Source organism: Drosophila sulfurigaster, chromosome 2L, assembly GCF_023558435.1.
Source record: "Drosophila sulfurigaster albostrigata strain 15112-1811.04 chromosome 2L, ASM2355843v2, whole genome shotgun sequence".
NCBI lineage: Eukaryota > Metazoa > Arthropoda > Insecta > Diptera > Drosophilidae > Drosophila > Drosophila sulfurigaster.
Window position 1 is genome coordinate 29,933,462 of NC_084881.1, and position 21,792 is coordinate 29,955,253.

At 42.6% G+C, this 21,792-nt stretch overlaps 6 protein-coding genes across 10 annotated transcripts in view; 2 read left to right on the plus strand and 4 right to left on the minus strand.

Annotated features, from left to right (window-relative positions):
* LOC133850953 (1-phosphatidylinositol 4,5-bisphosphate phosphodiesterase classes I and II) overlaps positions 1–21,792 on the plus strand; it is a 62,467-nt gene that overhangs the window by 18,594 nt on the left and 22,081 nt on the right. For all 5 annotated transcript variants that reach the window (XM_062287216.1, XM_062287219.1, XM_062287218.1 and 2 more), the window contains exons 2-3: positions 1,699–2,191; positions 14,939–15,085. In XM_062287216.1, the coding sequence (XP_062143200.1) occupies positions 2,099–2,191; positions 14,939–15,085 (240 nt within the window). In that variant the 5' untranslated portion in view covers positions 1,699–2,098. The remainder of the gene's footprint in view (positions 1–1,698; positions 2,192–14,938; positions 15,086–21,792) is intronic.
* Positions 2,197–7,343, minus strand: LOC133850914 (transmembrane protease serine 9-like). Its single transcript, XM_062287173.1, has 3 exons — positions 6,475–7,343; positions 4,205–5,039; positions 2,197–3,114 (listed from the first exon to the last, which is right to left on the minus strand). The coding sequence occupies exons 1-3, from the start codon at positions 7,299–7,301 to the stop codon at positions 2,263–2,265; spliced, it is 2,514 nt and encodes an 837-aa protein (XP_062143157.1). The 5' UTR covers positions 7,302–7,343; the 3' UTR covers positions 2,197–2,262.
* Positions 8,493–9,519, minus strand: LOC133850965 (lectizyme-like). Its single transcript, XM_062287239.1, has one exon. The coding sequence runs from the start codon at positions 9,502–9,504 to the stop codon at positions 8,596–8,598; it is 909 nt and encodes a 302-aa protein (XP_062143223.1). The 5' UTR covers positions 9,505–9,519; the 3' UTR covers positions 8,493–8,595.
* Positions 10,939–11,984, plus strand: LOC133850964 (trypsin). The gene has a single exon (XM_062287238.1). It carries the CDS (start codon positions 10,972–10,974, stop codon positions 11,899–11,901), a length of 930 nt encoding a protein of 309 aa, XP_062143222.1. The 5' UTR covers positions 10,939–10,971; the 3' UTR covers positions 11,902–11,984.
* LOC133850963 (uncharacterized) lies at positions 14,769–18,603 on the minus strand. The gene is made up of 2 exons (XM_062287237.1): positions 17,501–18,603; positions 14,769–15,137 (listed from the first exon to the last, which is right to left on the minus strand). Exons 1-2 carry the CDS (start codon positions 18,466–18,468, stop codon positions 15,110–15,112), a joined length of 996 nt encoding a protein of 331 aa, XP_062143221.1. The 5' UTR covers positions 18,469–18,603; the 3' UTR covers positions 14,769–15,109.
* On the minus strand, positions 18,767–21,685 carry LOC133850960 (uncharacterized). The gene is made up of 2 exons (XM_062287233.1): positions 20,042–21,685; positions 18,767–19,927 (listed from the first exon to the last, which is right to left on the minus strand). The coding sequence occupies exons 1-2, from the start codon at positions 21,537–21,539 to the stop codon at positions 19,758–19,760; spliced, it is 1,668 nt and encodes a 555-aa protein (XP_062143217.1). The 5' UTR covers positions 21,540–21,685; the 3' UTR covers positions 18,767–19,757.

The following is a 21,792-nucleotide window of genomic DNA, read 5'->3' on the forward strand; positions in this document are numbered from 1 at the left end:
TTGCTTTGTTTGTAAGTGGATTATGAGTTTTGAAAGCAACAGCAACAGCCAAAAGCCTCAACTCAACTTTGCCATGATTCACAAGCATCCCCAGAAGATTGCTGAATGAAGTCGAGTCCGAGTCCGAGTAATAGCGTCGCTTTTATCGACAGCTGTCATCGGAGAGCTTCTGGGTGCTTTAGTTCCGTTTCGGACTGCCGCACAAACCGGATGCCTATTTCAAGATACGCAGACAATACACTAAAAAGAGAACTGAGCACAGTTCAGTTACCGCTACAGGTCAAAAGTTCGACTGCTAATTGAAAACCCAAAAGCTGTAAACTCGAAATGTTTGTGCGCCAAATTAGCGAAACAATTTTGCATAAATGAAATGCGAAATGCGAAAAATGCACAATGAATAGATGGGGAAGGGATGGAGATGGGGAGGAGCAGCCTAAAAATAGACTAACAAAAGCGAAACCCACACTCTGAATGCCAATTCATCCAGAGCCAAAGAAAGGCAGCTGGCAACAGACTTCAGACTTCAGACTTGACCTTAACACGCAACTCGAACGCAAACGCGAATGCGAAGCGAGACAAAAGCGCAACCAAAAGACATTTTCATAAATATGAAAGCAGGCAAACCAAAAGGGGAGAAAAAGGGGGGAACGCGAATCGATTTGACTAAAACCAAAGCAACATTAATTCCGCACCCTTTATTGCCATATTTTATAAGAGCGTCCTTGCCGCGCTTTTTTCGCTGATTCGCAGCGACTTGACTTTCGTGATTAAGTTGAGGTCACATTTTGAAAGCCTTGTCTTCTATCTGATGATGATGAAACGTTGAAAATAAATCAAAAATAAAGTTAAAAACTTGTATGACTAAGTAAAGCATTCGATTTTTAATTCCCTTCTCTATGGGTGTAAGCTTGTCCGTCTGTCTGTCCGTCTGCCCTTATAAAAGACTGGATCTCAAAAACTATAAAAGATAGAGCTATAATCACAATTTGATATGTTTTGTACTCCATGGTATGTTTTAAATGTAGTACTACATCAATATACCAAATATAGGCTTATCTTTAAGATTTCTGCGGTATATTTTCGGTATATTTGTAAAATCTGGCTCCATTTTACTATTTAGTACAATAATACTTATATTCAAAAGGTATACCAAATATAGATTTCGGTATATTTTTTAATGTGGTGGTATATTTTTGGTATATTTGTACAATTTAATTTTATTTAAAATGGGTGGTAGGTACCTCACAGTCGACCACTCTCGACTTGTTCTTGCTTACTTATTTATATTGATTTCATTTTCAATTTAATGTTACTATTTTGGTTCTCTAAAATTCGCATCCATTTACAAATGTCAACCTATAAAAATCATTGGCATATGCGACAGCAAGCAGAGTGCAACTAGCCAAATTAAATGACAGTCGAACAATGAGAGCTGTTTGCAATTTGTGCCTGCTGTGGCCGCTTTTCATTAGCCTCTGATCAATGATGCCTGCGGCACGTGCAACTTGATTTGGTCATGCTTTAAAGGCTCTTCGAGAGCAAAATTCGAGAGTCATGGCCAGAGGAGGCTTTTGCATATTTGATTCATGGATAACTAACTCTATTGAATGGCATTGCAAACAAGAAACCAGAGAGAGACAGAGACAGAGAGCCAAAAGCATTCGATTCACATTGTTTTCTTTTCGCTTTTCGTTGCAGCACACGGAATTTTAATCAAACTGCAAAAGCGAAGCACCCGCAGAATGCAGCAGGCGCAGCGCATGAAGCAGGTGTAGTTGTGAAGCAGGTGAAGCCACAGCAACGGCAACGGCAACCGGGTCTAATTGAGGCCAGGACCAGGACACGGTCAAATGGCGTCATTTGTATGCAAAGCAAAGCCAGCAACAATTGAGAGAGCCGCAAACACAACAAAGCCAATGCAGCGACGAGGCTAAGCCCAAAGTCGAGACCAGAGTTGCAAATAAATAAAAGCGCATCAACGCACCCAGAGGTCACCCAGAGTAACCCACACAGAGAGAGAAGAGAATCAAAAATAGCAACAGCAACAAAAGAAACCAAACAACCAACAACAGGAGGCAGCAGCAAAGTGAGTGGCAGAATGATGAGCGCAGGAGGCACCTACATATCGACGGCCAGCGTGGAGGTGCCGCAGGCGCTGCAAGATGGCGAGAAGTTCATCAAATGGGACGACGTAAGTATTAATCGCAAATCACAAATATTTATTATTCATATCTCGATCGATATCGCGCGGGGAGAGAGAGCTTAGAAGTCGTTCTGGTGCTCCTCGATCCAATCGGCATAAGAGCCCACGGAAGTGTAGACCGAGGGGTACTTGGTGCTGGCACAGGGAGTGTAGCCCCAGGAGACAACACCGATCTGTTGGTACTCGCCATTGGATTGCCTGTTGACCAGGGGACCGCCGCTGTCACCGTTGCAAGCGCCGTCGGTGAGGCCGCTGGTGAAGGTACAGACGTTGCTATCGGCCAGCTTGTTGCCGCTGGGCAGAGCCTTGGCGCAGTCAGAGTAGCCAATGATGTTCACATCCAGTTTCTGCAGTTTGTCGGGCAAGGAGCCAGAGTTGTCGCGTCCCCAGCCGAAGAGCACGCCATCGGAGTTGGCCGAGAAGGTCTTGCTGGGCAGTTGAATGGTCGAGACGGGGGAGCTGCCATCGCGATTGCGGGCGGTCAGATCGAAGGGCTCCGAGAGGAAGACCAGACCAATGTCGTAGGGTCCGACACCGCCGCCGTATTGCTCGTGAATCACCTGACGGGAGCTGCTGGCCTGACGGATCTGGGTGGTGGTCTTGTCCGTGCGGCTGTGAGCACCGGCAACCACCTGGAAGTTGGTGTAGGTCATGCAATGGGCAGCAGTCAGCACGAGGTCGGGCTGGATCAGAGAGCCAGCGCAATAATGTGAGCCAGAGGTCGACTGCAGGGAGACAATGAAGGGAGCCTCGCCGGAGGTGGCCTCCTGGCCGTTGATGATGCGTCCCTCGGGGAAACCTGGCCAGGCGATGGTGTTGGCGCTAGCCGAGGCCACGGCCAGCACAAGAAGTGCCACAAATTGTTTCATACCGATTGCTGTGTTGCTGCTACCGCTGCTACTGTTGTCATTTCAGACTCGGGCTGTTGCTTTTATAGCGCTTCTGCTTATCGCAGACAATGAATGGCAGTGTTATCATGTTTTTGCGGTCTAATCGATGCGACAGATTTACAATCCGTTCGTCTGTCAGTCGGACGCTTTGTCAGTGCTTTTGTCCTGATTACCTCTATCTATTTCGCCTCATTTAGATCGTGTCAAGTCGCCACTCTTGATCAATATCAATGGCAATTGATTACCTGAATAGCTTTGCCTCCTCCTCAAGTAGTTGGCGGCCTACTTCTGCTTCTTCTTCCACTTTTCGTAAATAAATAATGCGGCAAGTGGATCGTAAATCTGCTGCTATTCCTAAACATCAATGATTCTCTTTATGGGCAATCGTATATTAAGCTAATCTATCTAAACAAAGCACACGAAGTGCGTCTACTATTTGGTTTATTTTTTGCCGAATCATCCGACTGATTTTAAGCGTGTTGTAAACCAAAAGAAGTGTTAAAAAATTTCCGTCAGCAAGCCGCAACCAACTTAACGCTTAGTTCATAAGGCATTGGCGTTGCCATACTGTCGTAAATTAAAAGCTTTCGCTCTTATCTAGACATTTCTTCGAAATGAGAACTAACTCATTGGCGAATTTGTTGAACAAAAGGGGAACTTCATGTCTTTAAAGTTGCCAGACTGATAAAATTCGAATGTTCTTCATCATAAGAATATGATTCAGTTCAATATTAAATAAAAATTTATCAGATCGTATACTTTATAACTATTTCAGAGATAATAAACTTGCATTTATAGTATTAAAAAAAACTCTTTGTTGAATAAAAGGTCATATTCCCCAATTCTTTCACACATAGATTTGTTGAATAAAATATCATATTCCCCAAACGTTGGCACACTGATGAAATTCAAAAGTTTTCTATCGTAGGAATTGACAACCATTTAAATACCAATTTTATTCAAAACTTTTGCAAGTTTCATAGTTAATCTGGTATAATCCAGATATCATATAGAGAGAACTAAACAATTATATACAATATTTGTATTGTATTTCGATTACTTGTAGAAAAGTAAATTTAGTATGTGTTTATTTAATAAATTACACAAATTAGAAGAGAATGTAGTAGGCACTCTGGACCTTAGCAACCCAGTCAATGTAGGCAGAGACACGGGTGTACACAGATGGGTAGTTGGCCAAACCGCAGGGAATGAAGCCCCAGGACACAATGCCAATGAGTTCAGTGTCGGCATTCTTGTGCTCCACAACCAGAGGACCACCAGAGTCGCCGTTGCAAGCGGATTTGCTCTGCTGCAGAGAGTCCGAGCAGATGTTGCTCTCAGCCAGCTTCGAGTTCTCTGGCATCTTCTCCAAGCAGGCATCGTAGTTGACGATGTCGGTGGTCATGGTCTGCAGAGTCGAGGCAGCGGAGAACTGGAAGGCCTTGGGCTGTCCCCAGCCATATAGATGGGTCTCTCCCTCGTGGATTTCATTGCGGCTGGGCAGAACAGCGGGCTTAACCCAATCGTTGAACTCAAAAGGCTCGCTCACGTGCAAGATGGCAATATCGTAGGGTCCAACACCACCGCCGAACTGCTCGTGGACGCGTCCAAAGTCAATCACACGCTGCTGAGTGCGCTCATCGACCTCAGCGCGCTTGTGGAGACCAGCGATGACACTCATGCCAACGGGGTTGGAGATGCAGTGGGCAGCAGTCAGGATCCACTCCTTGGAGATGATGGTGCCGCCGCAGCTGTGTGAGTGACTCTCGGGCTTGGCAGCCAGGGAGACGATGTAGGGCGCAGAGTGAGGATCGGCATCGGTGCCGTTGATCACGAAACCGGTGGCAAAGCTGGGAATAACCTTGACCAGAGCGTCGGTCAGTTTTCCAGCCTGGGTGCTGGCCACCAGCAGGGCGAACAGAGTGACAGCAAGTACCTTCATTTTACTTCAATTTCCGCAGTTCGAGTGTTGGTCATACTGGTCTAGACGCGTCTTTTATAGAGGTTATAACTAGGAAGCTCACGTGCTCTTATCGACTGATTAGCAGATGGATTTATGAAAAAGACGCCTTAGTGATAATCATTCTTTATTGTAAATGATTATTGCTTGTCACACTATCTAAATTCTGGTTAATCGAAGAGTAGAGTTTCATCATATGCCCTTGGCTGATAAGAACGGGAATTACGTAGTATCCTTTTCATTTCATTAGATCGAAGTACATTGTAGAGAATCAGCTGAGTAGATTATGAGTAAAAGAATCGGACCATAAAGATTTATAGAAGGTAATATGGGCTCCCTCACCGAAACTAAATTATGCATATATTTAATTAAAATCTATAAATACATCGCTAGTGAAAACCGCATTCCAACTACCAATTATTCATCACAAATATTCTAAATTTAAAAAATCTTTCATCTCTTGAACGAAAATAGATCAATAAATTATATCAGAACACTTTGCTAATAAATTTTGAATTTGACAGCAATCATGAAATATACAGTTCAAGAACCAACAAAAAATGTCTATCAAAAAAATAAAAATCTAACAAAATTAGATAACAAGTAAGAAATCTACAGTCGAGTGTACTCGACAGTCAGATACGTGCTGTGAATAAAAGCAAAACAGTGGTATAATAATTTTAAAATATACCAAATTAAAATACCACAAAATACTACAAATATACCAAATGATATATTTGGAATTTGAAATATATTAGATAGAACCATTGTCATTACAAAATTAATATACCACAAAAATACTAAATATATACCAAATTATATATTTGATATTTGAAAAAGTATATTAGATGGAACTATCATCAAATTGTGATTCAACTCAACTCTATACAATAATCTGCACAATAAAAATATTATATATTTCAAATATAGCTAGATAGCTTTCGTTATAAAATATATTTGTCGAATCACCATTATTGTTTGTTATCGATAGTATTTCTGAGAATTCCAAAAAAGTCACACGCTTCATTTAGCGTCACGCTAAAAAGCTTTTAATAATTCACAAGTAAAGAAGACAATCTAGACACTTCTAATCAGGTTGAGATTAGCCGCTCGAAGCTTTCAATTGTGCTATGATTGGGCACAAGTAAATCGCAAGAATTCAATGGCACACGCCCCCCAGACAAAGTGCAAAATAAGCCTAAGTAAACACCATAAATTATTAGTCTAATAGCACCTGAGCTAATCTTGTTAAAATTAGAAAATAATCTCAAGTCATAAATTCCCAAAATTAGCTGAAGTCGATGACAATTAAAAATAATACACATCGTATATTTAATTAAACTGTGCTTGACTAGAATCAAGCATGTTTATTGAATTAAAGCAAACATCAAACTATCTCACTCTCTCTCACATCTTAGTAGAGAGTGTAGTAAGCACTCTGGATCTTGGCAAACCAATCAATGTAGGCAGAGACGCGGGTGTAGACAGATGGGTAGTTGGCCAAACCGCAGGGAATGTAGCCCCAGGAAACAACGCCAATCAACTGAGCGGGAGTTCCCTCACGTTCAATGACCAATGGGCCGCCAGAGTCACCGTTGCAAGCGGAGATGCTCTGCTGCAGAGAGTCCGAGCAGACATTGGTCTCGGCCAGGGGAGCGGTATCGGGAAGAATCTCCTTGCACTGCTCATGAGGAACAATCTGGGTTTCCACAGTCTGCAGAACCTTGGCGGCGGTGAAGATGTAAGACTTGGGTTGTCCCCAGCCATACAGATGGGTCGCTCCTTCGTTGATTTCACCATCGCTGGGCAGAGTAGCGGGCTGCACCCATTCGTTGAAATCAAAAGGCTCGCTCACGTGCAAGATGGCAATATCGAAGGGTCCAACACCACCGGAGTACTGCTCATGGACACGACCGAAATCAACCTGACGCTGCTGAGTGCGTTCATCGACCTCGGCGCGCTTGTGGAGACCAGCGATGACACTCATTCCAACGGGGTTGGAGATGCAATGGGCAGCCGTAATGATCCACTCCTTGGAGACGAGGGTGCCGCCGCAGATGTGCGAGTGCTTGTCGAAGTTGGTGGCCAGCGAGACGATGTAGGGTGCGGCATGAGGATCAGCTTCTGTGCCGTTGATCACGTAGCCGGTGGGGAAGCTGGGAATAACCTTGGCCAGGTTGTCGGTCAGTTTTCCAGCTTGGGTGCTGGCCACCAGCAGGGCGAACAGAGTGACAGCAAGTACCTTCATTTTACTTCAATTTCCGAAGTTCCAGTGTTGACCATGCTGGTCTAGACTCGTCTTTTATAGAAAGCTTATGGCCTCTTATCGACTGATTAGCAAATGGTTTTATGAAAAAGATTTCCGTTTTAGCGATAATCCTAATGATAATCTTTATTCTTTATTGTAAGTGAATATTGCTTGTCACACTATACAAATTTTGTTTAATCGAAGAGTAAAGTTTCTCCACATGCCGTTGGCTGATAAGAATGGGAATTACGTAGTATCCTTTTATTTTCAATACGAGTAGATCAAAGTCCATTTTAATAATTTAGCAGAGTGATTATGAGACAAATATTTCAGTTTAAAAAAATTTGATAAAAATATAGATAGCTTTTGGTATGAATTATACTTTATGAAACTATCAATAAATATATATATATATATGTATATATCGATAGTTTTTGTTAAAATATATATTTGTTGAATGTCCATTATTGCTTGTTATCGATAATATAATATTTTTGGGAAATCCAAAATAGTCAGACGCCTCATTTAGCGTTAAGCTAAAAAGCTTTTAATGATTTAAAACTAAAGACGGCAATCTCGACACTTCTAATCTGGTTGAGATTAGCCGCTCAAAGCTTTCAATCGTGCTTTGATTGGGCAAAAGTAAATCGCAAGAATTAAAAGGCACACGCCCACAGATAAAGCACAAAGCAACTCCAATTAAAAACCATAAGTTATTAGTCCAATTGCACCTGAACTAATCAACATAGTCAAAACTTGCAGTATACACATTCTCTCTCGATTATTCTAACTCTCTTGTGATGTTAGTTATGCTCTATTTACTACTCTCTTATCTCTGTTACGTCACTGTTCTTCTTAATATTATATCATTTTGAGGAAAACATCGATGTTCATATCCGTCGATGTTTTTAAATTAAAATATCGATGCATCGCTTAACGCCGATATCAATAAACATTGTACAACATCACTATACCAAATACCGATAGTCGTTATCGATGTTTTCAGCAGCACTAATTTTTTAAATCGAATAGTTTTTAGGGATGAGCGCGACAACGAATTGTCAACGTAAAAAGTAAAAATCAAAAAGATCACGATGGATTGGATATGAAACGAAATGATTTGCCAGAATTGTCAGAAAGTTTCGACAAACATCCAGATAGTTGAATATTAAGAACAAATTTATAAATCTATACAATTAAACATAATACACGTCGTATATTTATTTAAACTGAGCTCAACTGGAATCAAGCATGTTTATTGAATTGAAACAAACCTCGAACTATCTCTCTCGTCTTAGTTGAGAATGTAGTAAGCACTCTGGATCTTGGCAATCCAGTCAATGTAGGCAGAGACGCGGGTGTGAACCGATGGCAAGTTGGCCAAACCGCAAGGAATGTAGACCCAGGATACAATGCCAATCACCTGAGCGGGAGTATCTTCACGCTCAATAACCAATGGACCACCAGAGTCACCCTGGCAAGCAGAGATGCTCTGCTGCAGGGAGGCCGAGCAGACATTGGTCTCAGCCAATGGAGCATCATCGGGTAGAATCTCCACGCACTGCTCATGAGGAACAATCTGGGTGGTCACAGTCATTAGAGCCTTGGAGGCGGTGAGGATGTAAGACTTGGGTTGTCCCCAGCCATACAGATGGATCTCTCCCTCGTTGATCTCGTTGGCACTGGGAAGCGTAGCGGGCTTCACCCACTTGTTGAATTCGAAGGACTCGCTCACGTGCAAGATGGCAATATCGAAGGGTCCAACACCACCGGTGTACTGCTCGTGGATACGACCGAAATCAATCTGACGCTGCTGAGTGCGCTCATCGACTTCAGCGCGCTTGTGGAGACCAGCGATGACGCTCATGCCAACGGGGTTGGAGACGCAATGGGCAGCCGTGATGATCCAATCCTTTGAGATGATAGTGCCACCGCAGATGTGTGAGTGCCTCTCAAAACTGGTCGACAACGAGATAATGTAGGGTGCGGCATGAGGCTCAGCTTCGGTGCCGTTGATTACGGCTCCGCTGGGGAAGCTTGGCACAATCTTGGCTAGGACATCGGTCAGTTTGCCAGCTTGGGCGCTGGTCGCCAGCAAAGCGAACAAGGTGATAGCAAGTACCTTCATGGCTGAATGAGTTGTGGACTCTGAATGATTGGATCGTTGATACAGGGCTAGGTTTTTATAGGCGATCGCTGTCATGGTCTAATCGGGTCCGATTAACAGATAGATTTATGAAAAAGATTTCTCTGTTGCCTTATCATCAGTTTATTATGTTAAAGTTTCCCCAATTAACGCAGTGTAGCTGATCCCCCAGACAGAAACTTGTCATCGAACGATAAGGATCGCGTCCCTGAATACACTCATGGGTTTTTCCGCAGCTTTTACACTTTAAACGCGTGTGTAAAGTGTAATGGCAAACGAGGTGTGAGCGACTTCCCTTCTCACGTAGACATAAAAGGGCGCTAAAAATACATGTGTATGGGGGTCTATAAAGGGAAACACGTCCTTGGTCCTTGGCTGCGTTCATGAGTGCACGCAGAGCATGAACGAATGGACAGTGTCCTCTCGATGGCGGCAGATGCTGGCTGGTTGACTGGCTGGCTGACCGTTAACCAATTCCCCATTTTCCACATTTTCCCACATTTTCCAGGCTTTGCCAATTAAAAGCAAATTTTACGCCGCAGCGGGCTTTGGACTTTGTCCGACCGCACAAATTGTGTACACATTTAAAACCAACAACAAGAGGAACGACAACATTAGCACAGGACTGGGAAATGCCCAGCGGCGGGAAAATACCGTGTGTGGCATAAAGACCACTTAAAAGTCCAGTTACCCGTTGATGATAATCAACTTTGTGCAGCACACGAGGCGTGAGAGGCAACACCTAAAGAGTCATTTCATAATGGACAATTGATTGATGACTGGCTAATTGAAATTTGATAAAACTGCATCAGGATTAAAGACATATTTGATTAAATCGAGTCATATTTTAGTAAGAATGGCCAATTGACTGACGTAAGATTTCTCTATAGATTATGCAATTAATAGTGGACTATTAAAAGATTACCAAATTGTCTAGAGATTAGGGAGTATAGACCTTTGCAGATTGTATAAAAACCTATTACACGCTTAGTTGGTAATTCCCGGTGTTTTTAGGGTATATCCGTGAATCGAATCAATAGCTATTAATTGTATTAAGATTTACAGCGTGGCAAGAAAATTCTTGCTGATAACTTGATCACGTTTAGATTGATTATTAAAAAAAAACTTACCCAATCCATAAAAATAGAAAATTGTGCTGAGTTCATATTCTGCAAATAAAGGAGAAATAAGAAGAGAAAGTTTAACAATATGCTTTACTTAAAAGTAAATGATTAATTTTATAATTAGTATTGCTAAGACAGAGTTTAAATCCAGTTAAAAATGCGTTAAAGGGCAAGAAATAGATTAGGAAAAAATCGTTCGGCAACTAGGTGTTAAGTTGAAGGGAAATTCGCTCTGAATTTGTTTCTCTCTCAGTTAGTTTTCCTCTCTCGTAGTCTCTAGCTAAAGATAATCACTCGTGCTACCTTCGTGGCCTTATCTAGGCTTTTGTAAAGCTCCATGCGATGTCTATAAAAGAGGAACGGAGCTTCCGGGAGGAGTTCAAAACAAACGCAGTTCGTCATGTTGTCGCTCAAAATTGTGTTGGCTTTGCTGCCGCTTTTGGCGCTGGCCAACGCCAAGGTCAACAGTCCCCCCTTGGGTCATTACCTCGCCGGACACTTCGACGATGTGGATGCCTCATCATCGGTGAGCAGTCTCTTGGAGAAATTGCTGCTCAAGCTGAAGGAAGAACACTACGAGGAACCCTCAGCACGCATCATCGATGGCTTCGATGTCCAGGGTGTGGATAATGCCGCCTATCTCGTCTCGCTGAGTCTCACTCCCCTCGTCTACAGTCATCAATGTGCTGGCGCCATTATCGGCAAGCGTTGGGTGCTCACCACGGCGCATTGCGTTGAGGAATTGCGCAGCTTTAACAACGGCATTGTTGGCTCGGCCATCTATGCGGGTCTCGCCAATCGCTCCAATGTGAGCAACGCTCAGGTGCGCTACGTGGACTTTGCCTCGTCGCATCGCTTGTTCAATGGCAACGCCGGCAGCGACAACATTGCCCTGCTGCATGTCACTGAGTCATTCGTCTATTCGGCACGTGTGCAACAGATTGCGCTGCCTGACCTCGATGAGGATTACAGTGGACAGACGGCAATTGCCTATGGCTGGGGACTGACCGATGTCGATGGCGATGAATACTCCAAGGAGCTGCAATATGCCTTTGCCCCGCTGCTGAACAGCACTCGCTGTGCCGAGCTCTTGCCCTCGGATGCGCCACTCACCAAGAACCAGGTGTGTGCCGAGATCAAGGCGTGCTACGGCGATGGCGGCACTCCGCTCGTCTACTGGCCCATCTCGGGACCTGCTGAGCTGGTTGCTCTCGGCTCCTGGAGCTACATGCCATGCGGATATGCCAGCCGACCGACAGTTTACACTTCGGTGCCGACGTATGTGGATTGGATCTATCAAGTGATCAGCGCGTATTATCAGCTGAATTGAGCAATATCTAGAATCTAAATCGAGCGATCTTTGCGTAATACAACACTTGTCGGCAATTAAATAGCAAACAATACCGTATCTAATCTCTGGCATTTCAATTCGAATTCACCTCCTACTAGATATCGCAGGGCAGGGCAACCAAAAGCGATGGTCACTCAACTTGTCGATAAGCTCGTCGCATTCGCATTCGACATTCGATTGCCCAAATTGTCGTCGGGTTGAACACCATGCTTACATAGTTGTCATACAATACACAGGCACAGCTGTGCGGAGGTCGAGTTCATGGTCAATTTAAAGCTAGTGTGTGTGACTCTGGAGTGTGCACATCAATCTTCATTTTGGGCTGAGGCGAAACAGCGAGGCGAGCAATTGTGTGACACGACGTTGACACCTGCTCTGGCTGTTGATTGCATCCACAACCATTTGCTTGAGTAACGAATGCTGCTTAACGAGTGCCGAATGTACTACACTGCGTATGCTTAATAAGTGATGCCAAACTTTAAACCAACAAGAGAACACACGCAACAGCAAGTTTTGAGTGCTTGACAAACTTTGCACAGGTGACAAGCATTCCTATACCTCGTAAACTTCACACAAAAGGGCTATATATGTGAGTCAGTCAGGAGAATACATGTGAGAGTTTTGTGTAAGCATCCGTTGTGCCAGCATTAAACATTCTTTAACATTGTTATGACATCATTTGCATGTAGTTTGAAGCTGCAGCTGCTGACACTTATTCCAATAGTTTTCGTTTTGTCCCCCCCCAGTTAAGTGCGAAGGAGCAGAAGCAGCAGCAGCAGCAACAGCAGCTGAAGCCAAACACTCTCCACACACTTGCGACTTAGAAGTGACACCACTGACTAACACTGAAGCATGGCCCCGCCCCAAAGAGCATTTGCATAGCTGTTCCCAAAGCTGCTCTCGCTCTAAACTCAGCCCCAAAACACGCACTTGCCTCTTGTCGCTTTATTGGCAGCTCCCCTAAGCATGATTGACAGCGCTAGATGACTGTATCTGTATCTGCCAGATGTATCTGTATCTCCATCTCTATCTGTAGCGTTTGCTATATCTCTATCTGCATCTGCGACACACTCACACACTCAGAGTTATCCCTTTTCTGTCCAACTACGGTCCCAGCTCGCATCTACATATATGAGAAGCAGCAGCAGCCTGTTACATCAATTGAATTATGCATGTAATCGCTCTTAGCATTGGCAGCAACAAGGCCAACCAAGCGACAAGTGTCTGCGATACAGTTTTCCAGTCACGAGCACAACAACATTTTTGAGCCAGTTTATTTGTTGGTTTACACCAAATTTCGCATATTGAAATCAAATTAACAACTCGATGTTTTGGGTGGCTTGATTGGGGGGATTGCGATTGGGATTGCTGGATCAATTAGTTCACAGTAATTAGACAAACAGGCCAAGAGCTCAAGTGGCCAAGAAGGAGGAGCTTGTAGGCTAAACTGTAGTCCAATTAGCGTTGCCCCAAAACCCTTTTCCAATGGCATCCCAAATATCCCTCGACAAAATATGCGCTTAATTGAATATCAAAGTGGCATGGGACACAGGCAAAGCAAACCAAACCAAACCTAACCCAAACGCTTCCCCCACAGGAGAAGGCGCTGCGCATATTTCGGAGTGCAAGTAAATGTTTTCAATATCAATTATTAGGAAGGCACTTTCGTTGGGTTGGCAACGAACTGACGATTGAAGGCGCGGAGGAGGAGACGGGAGGGAGCAGAAGTCCCGGAAGGGGACTGTGGCCGACCCCCAAAAGTGAAATTGTAGCCACTTTGGCACCTTTGCGAGTTCATTAAACCAACATCAGGCAAAAGGATAATGAACTCATCGCGCTGTTTCGGCCAACACAATTTTGCTCATTACAAGCATTTCAATGCTCATCGCCAAACATTAGAATAATTCCCCCCAAAATGGTAATGGCCTTACTTCACTGGGTTCACTTACAGTTCAAGTTAGGTCCAAGAGAATGTAAGCTGAGCTGGCGAAGGGAACTTTTGTTTTCGTCTATGATATATCATATTGAGGCCTCAGCTACTTAATCAACTGAAACTCTTGTGTCATAATTTAAAATTCCATGTTATTAAATATTTCACCATAAAATGAGACAGCGATAATTCTGGGAAGAAGATATCGATTCAAAAGAACAAGCAGTGAAATTTTATGTGCGAATTATGAAACATGACTATAATGTGGTTATAAATTCTGCACAAATTTCGACAGCATACATATTTCGAGTGCCTAGTTAATGCCAGTGCAAAGTATTTTTGCTTTCACACCATTTAATGCCCAACACCCAAAATTGAATGTCATCTCAACGAGTTCCAGTTTTCATTTGCCTCGTGGCGTTTGTTTTGCATATATATTCAAAATATACGTCTATATATATGTATATTTATATATATTGAGGAAAAGCAAAAGAAAATACAAAATATTTCATTTTTGGCTGCGAGATGTTTTATCAAACTCAAGTCTCATAACGCATCTGTTAGCCATTGCCTTCTGTAGGCATTTCGCCAGCTGCGGCCAAGATGAACAAAATTTCGCATTTTTCTCTTGGGGTTTTATGAATGGATGCTAAAATATTTATGGACCTGAGGGGCAGGGAGCAGGGAGTTGCGGCGGTGGCAACTTGCACATTTTACAGTCTCATTTAATTTGACTTAAATAATAAGCAATGCAATATTTTTGTGTTGTTTCATTGTTGCTTTTTGTGCGTTTTGTGGCGACCATTCTGTGGGCAATCGGAAAATGAAATTCACAACAATAAATTCATTAGGCTCCCTCCCGCATTGCCAATAACCCATCATCAAGTTGAATGAACCGTGAAGAAACGGCGAATGATGACCGAAAAAAATATGGAATTTATTGATAAATTGAATCAATTCGAATAAAAAAAGAAACTCTTATACGCAGTTGGTGTTACTGTTGGTGACTTATTCATTTCATATTTTCTACTTTCATCTTTTTCCCACTTCGTTTTATTAATTCTTTCGCTTTCGCTTTCTTTTCAGGACTCGGGCAGCGGTACGCCGGTTACGATGCGCGTGGATGCCAAGGGATTCTTCCTCTATTGGGTCGATCAGAACAATGAGTTGGACATATTAGACATTGCCACCATACGCGACGTGCGCACGGGACAATATGCCAAGAAGCCAAAGGTTCGTATACGTAATATTTGCACATCATTCTATTGATTTATCCGTGTCGATTCTAAAATAAAGAAATATTTGCTTGATTTTCGACACGCACAATGTGGCAGCTCGTCTTTCTGTTTGTGTGTGCGTGTTTGCTTTCAACTGTCTGCTGCGTATGTGTGTGTGAACGTGCCTCTGGATGTGTACGTGTGTGTGTACAAATATGCCGAGCTGCTTTCAAATACACTTTGCGAAGCGAAGAACGGGTATTATAACAAAGTTAAAGCATTTATATGCTTTTAAAGGGGCGAAACAAAGACACGAGTAAACTTATTAAAAGCAAAAAGCTTTCGACAGCATGCATTAGCTGCCACAGCATTAAAATATCTGCTTAAATTTAATCAAATTGGGAATGTATAAGGTGGAATCGAATTAGATATTTAAAGTGCGTTACTCTATTGACACTTAATAAGTGAACTTAATAAATTTTCAATATTTCTATAGTATTTTCCTATTTTATAAGAGCATTGAAAATTCGGTCTATCGTCTATTCCAGTTTGTTTTTTCGGGGCATTCCTTATTCCCTGGTTATTTGTTTGTTTGTAAACACATTTTTTTGGAAACAATAATTATTTGGACGGTTGGGCGAGAAGCGAGAGATTGGGATTCGCTTGGGCGATGCAAACAAGAACATTTGGTGAGCTGTTCACATTATGAGCTAATAAAAATTGCTCTGACTGGCGCCCGACCAAACGATTGAAATCCAATTACATGTTGTTGAAATCCAGACAGACGGACAGGACGGAGTTTTTCCTCATTGTCCCAGGTAGGCTGGGCACATTCAAGTGAGTCTATGCGTCACGCATAATCCTCTCTACGAGAGGCGAGTGGAGTGGTTGTTGGTTGGGCAAATCTTTCGACTTCGGTTTACTTAGCCAGGTCACGTGCGTTGAGTCCAGTTTTCGTAGGTTTACCATTGGGTTGTGTACGCCTGTCTCACTCACTCTCTTACTGTCTCTTTCATTGGCATTTCTTGCTGTCGCCAATTGTAGTTTCAGTTGTTGTTGTTGTTGTTGTTGTTACTACAGTCTGTTATGCTAGTCTGTTTGTCCGTTTCCCGTGCCACATTCTCTGTTCTCCGTTCTCCGTTCTCATCTTGGCGTCCTGTGTGTGTTTCACACAATTTTCCTTTCATGGCGCAACTGCTCATTGTGTGTACTTAGTGCCCATGTGCGTATGTGTGTGTGGGAGTGTGTGACCCAATACATTTATCATTGCAATGACACGGCAACATGCTTCTGATTCCACTTCTTCTCGACTTTCGCATTCGCATTCGCCTTGTGCAAGGAATTGAGCGTAAAAAGCATTTTACGTAACGTTAGCTAAAAGGAAGCAACGCGCGAGGACGAAGGGAAGGGAAGGGAAACACAGCCGGCAGAGCGTATCCTGCCAGCAAATAGGAAACGACAAGAACAACAACAACAACAATGAATCTAAAGACAACAAAAAACATTTGACTTTTTGCTCTGCATTTCCAACAAGAAGCCCTCCCCCAAAAAAAATAAAGAAATCCCCTCTCACACATCATTTGTTTAAAGCTCCCTTCGTTTTTGTTCCGTCGCTTTTTTGAGGCAATTGTTAGAACTACTGCGCTGCACATTTGAGCCAGGTCAATGGGCAAAACCAAGCTCACATGCATGGGTTAGTCGGAATTCAGCAAATCTACGCAAATAAATCATATATGACACACCCAGCTGACTGACTAACTGACTGACTGACCCATCACAAGGCTGCCTCCTCATTCACCTCCTCTCGTAATGAGTTTCGCTTTCTAAGTACTAAGAAGACACAGTAAAATTGTTGCATTCATTAAATACGAAAAAACGAGAGTGAGCAGGTCGAGGGCATTGCCACGCCCACTAGCACTGGCTGCCATGGCAAATATGCGATGATTAACTCGCAAAAGTTGGGCAAAAAGTGCTGCATATGCTGCGGTGCATAAAGTCTACTTAAAAGTCTGCATAAAACTCAACTCAAAGCTAGAAGAGGAACCCACTCTCTCTTTCTCTTTCTCTTTTTCTCTGTCTCCCTCTATGTGTGTGTGCTTGTGGCATGTGGGCGTGGTCGTTGTCGTTTTTGGCGCACGTTGATTAAAAATGTACTTTTGCCTTTGTTTTTGCTTTTGTTGTTGTTGTTGTTGTTGCATTGAAACGAAATGGAATGCGGATTTTATTAAAATTCGCTGAGGCGTGGAACGTTGGCAAACGAAATGGACGCCAAGGGCAAATGTAAAAGGTAAAGAGACTCGGACATACTTAAAAAGGCAACCCATTCCTATCCTTATAACGAATTATGGAATGAGCTGAGTAATGACAAGTGAAGGACAAGGCAAACTTCTTTTCAAATACTTATTGTTCCCTGATGTTACCCTCTGCTTACCGAGTCGAGCTTGGAACATGCTCCCCACAACCTTGGTTCATTTTACGTTTCGAAGGCCTCCTACAGCACTTTGCGTAGGTTTTACAAGCAGCCGATTTGTCGCTGCTCTTCTGAAAGCATCCGACAAGATGAGTGTAAAGTTCATCGTAGTTTCTTGGCTCCGGATCGGGTTCATCAGTCGTCTCACTCATTTCTAAAGCGAATGCAACTTCATAGGGTACAGGATCGTTCTTGTATTTCATCCATTCCAGCTCGGTGCATTTATTACCGGGAAGTCCGCATTGCATCTCGCAATAAGGATGTTTGCGTCGTAAGCCTTGTTTTGGCTTCCGCACTGGTTTCTCCATGTCGAGAGCACTGTTGAGAGGAATAGTTTGACCATCGTTTATGAAAGGGAACTCGGGGTCTTCGGGCTCAGGACAGTGCAGCCAAGAGAGTGCATTCTTCGAGTTTAGCTTACGCTGAATCGTAGGCATCTTATCGATCATTGACTTCAATTCGCCTCGATTGAGCACGTAGGGTCCTTTTGGCTTTTTTGCCTTTTTGGGAGAGTCTAATCCTTTCATGCCTTTTTGTTTCTTCTCATCCTCGATGCCATTGACCTTGTTAAGGCACTTGGACATTGTTGCATTAAACTTGACTGCTTCTGGATTGGGAATGTCCGAGAGAATCCCATAAAATGCCAGAGTATGCTTGTTGGGACTCTGTTTCCACACCTCCAACACATCATCGTTCTGCTCCGATCCAAAGGGTCTCGCACAGCCATTCTCTTCAACAGCATCAGCCAGCCATTCCATGGTCTGGACATTGCTGCACATCGACACCGGAGGTCGAATGCTGGGATAAGTCTCCTTGTTTAGAAATCTTGCTGTCTTGCAGTTCTGGTGTCGTATCACATCGTAAGGCGTGACTTGGGTCCAATCCACCTCTGTAGGGGGATAATCCAGATCCTGTTTTTCGGTCTGCATGTTGAAGGAATTTGCTGTAGATGTTTCTATTGCCAAACAAAATTTTTAGATTTCTATTTTTCTATTTCATGACAAAAATTTTGAAAACCCGGATGTATTTAAATGAACAGCGATGACGAATATATTAGAGAAACAAACACAGATGATATTTTAAAAGCTTGCTGCGACTCGCATTTCATAAGAGAAAAAATAAAATATGACATCATTATACTTTAATATTGCAATCAAATTACACCGCAAGCATTTTGTTATTTTTAATTGATAAATATAACTTTATGTTAAAAAAAGCAAAACTGTGTTTAAAACCTAAAACAATAAAGTTTTATTAAAACAAAACAAATAAAACCTAACGACAGAATGACATTAAAATGTTTGTTTCGAAATTCAGCTTATAACAACTGATTAAGACGCCAGCAGAGGCGATCCTTCAGATTCTGTACTTTAAAGATGACCTGATATTTATCGTTGTCATGTTTGGGACACAGCAATTTTTGTAAATCCTTTAAAGCATTCAAACAATCAAAAAGCTGGGCAATTTTGGGATTCAAATTGAAGTTTTCCTCGCACTCGATATCATCGCATTTGTGCTGTGGAGCTAGATAATTGGGAGGTTGCCACAACTCATTTGCCTGACGACACAATCGCTGGTGATACTCGATTAATTGACGCTGCTTTTGCTCTCGCAGCATTTGAACAATAAAAGGTGCGTCACTTTCGCGCTGATATAAAGATTCGCAGATCTCACAAGGACAGTCTTCGTTTGGATCTTTTGCTTTTTCCTTGAGAACCGGTTCCTCGCATGAGACTTCTTTCTGATGTTTACCTTTGCCTCGTTTTTCTATCGATTTCCCCTTAAGTAGACCTCCTCTTCGTGAACCACCTTTCACACTAGTATCTTTTGTTTTTCTACGTTTGCCCTTGCGCTTTTCATCTCCGGTATCGCTGGATGGTTTTTTCCAAAATAAAGATGAGCTTAAAGATCCCCTGGGAAAATCGGACGAAAATTCACGTAATTTACCTAGCGACTTATGTAAAACTAAGGTTTCAGTAGATTCCCTGTCTTCAGTGGGAAATCTATGCTCTATTATATCAATATCATTTAAACTAGTTGCAGCTTTGGTTTTCGTTTCCACATTTGTTTTTTTTATGGATTCCTTTTTTGATTTGGACACTTTACCGAGCACATTTCCGACATGGTTAACCCCATTCTTCTTAACGCCTGCTGCCTTATCAGTCGCCGCCCCTTCTTTTCTTTTCTTCTTGATATCGCCGTGATCAGCAGCTCCCATTTAAAAAGATCTATCGCCTTTAACAGGAACACGAGAGTTGCTTTTGCCTCGCATTTTTTTAACTTCAACTCTACTTGAAGCTGCTGCTCCAAAGCCTTCAGATTTTGCACCTCCCGCTCGTAGCTTTCCAGAGCTGGTTTCTCCCAGTCCTAAGGTTTTTGAGCTGGCACCTCCTATTTCTAGGGCTTTTGAGCTTGCGGCCTTAAGTTCTAAGGCTTTTGAGCTGGTGACTCCCAGTTCTAGGGCTTTTGAGTTGGTGGCTCCGAGAGCTTTTGAGCTTGCACCTCCTGGCCCTAGGCCTTTTGAGCTGATATCTCCAGGGCGTCCTAAGCCTGCGTCTCCTGTTCCAAGCTCTTCAGCTTCTGCACCACCTTCTCTAAAGATTTCTGAACTTGACAATGCTAATCCGAAGTGCCCAAAGTTAACACCCGTATTTTTTGTACCTTTAACAGCGTTCGCTTTGTCACCACCTAATTGATCCCGTTCGTCACCATATCCACCGCCAAAACCTTCTCCCAATGCGCCTCCACTTGCCCCATCATCTGCGGTGAAACCAAATTGCTCTTTATTCTTTAAATATTGCTGACAGCACTTATAATAAGACTCTGATAGAGGATCTCGATTGTACTCCTTTTCAAAACAAGATACCAATTGAGAGTAAAGCTCATCGTAGCTCTTTGGCTCGTTATCCAGAACCCTTTCCAATAGCTCCATCTCCTTCTTGAATTTTTCATCATTTAAATTTGGATCTTGTCCGTATTTCATCCATTCAAATTCTGTGCACCTCTTCTCAGGAATTTCATACTTCAAATTGCAATAATTTTGATTCCTCCTAGCAGCAAACTTTCCCTGATAAACAGGCTTAAAATCATGTTGAGTTTTCTCAAATGGATTATATATTGAATTGGGACAATGTAGCCATCTGAGAGCTGTGCTTGGATGGAGGTTTTGCTGAACTTTTGGCATCTCTGCCACTTTAGACTCCAGCAAGCAGCGATTGAGTATTAAATTGCGGGATGCCTTGGGAGGCTTTTGTGAAAATGTATAGATATTAGTAACATGATTTCTATTCTTCAATTTAGAGGGTCGAACTTTTCTTAAGCACTTGGACACCACTTGATTATATTGCACGGCCTCCGGTGTCTGAATATCAGAGCCAACTCCGTAGAAGCCGAGCGTATCTTTTTGTGGACTTTGTTTCCATATTTCTACAACGTCGTCGTTCTCCATGTTGAATAGCTTACGACAACCCTGATCCTTGACAGCATTCGCTAGCCATTCAGCTGTCCACTCAGGATCGCAAAGCGACACTGGTGGCTTGATACTGGGATATCTTTCGCGTTTTTTAAAATCAAAAGCCTTGCAGTTTTGCAACCGCATCAAATCGCAGGGTGTAATTTTGCTCCAATCAAGCACCATATGAGGTTTTCCCTCCGTCTTGTAGAGCTGTTCCTGCGTCTTATTCAAATGGGAGTTAAGCACATCGACACTAGCAGATTTCTTCAACAATTTCGGATCAAAACCTCCCAAGCCGTTGGCCTCCATCGATGTTGTTAGCCAAGCGGCCGTCTCATCAGGATCGCATTGGGATACAGGAGGTCTAATGCTGGGATACATTTCGCTCTTGCGAAATTTAAATAGCTTACAGTTTTTCATTTGAATTACATCGTAAGGACTTATCTGACTCCAATCTAACTTTTGATGTGGACTTTTCGCTAAAGAATAGGATTCTCGTTGATGAAGACTTTTCGCTAAACAGTAAGATTCTTTTTGTGAATGCATCTTGTTAAAATTTCAATTCGAATTGTACATTAAAAACATTAAAAGCCGCAAAAACTTGGACGACACTAAAATTTCTAAAATTTTGTTAAAAATAAAAATTTATGCGATCAAAACATTGTAGTAAAATGAAATGATGAAACAATTGGAACTGAATAAATGAAGTTTACTAATGGCGAATACGATTTTTCAACTGAGTAGACTGAGATGAATCCCAACTTAATTGTGTATCTTAAAATGCATGCTACTCTATAAA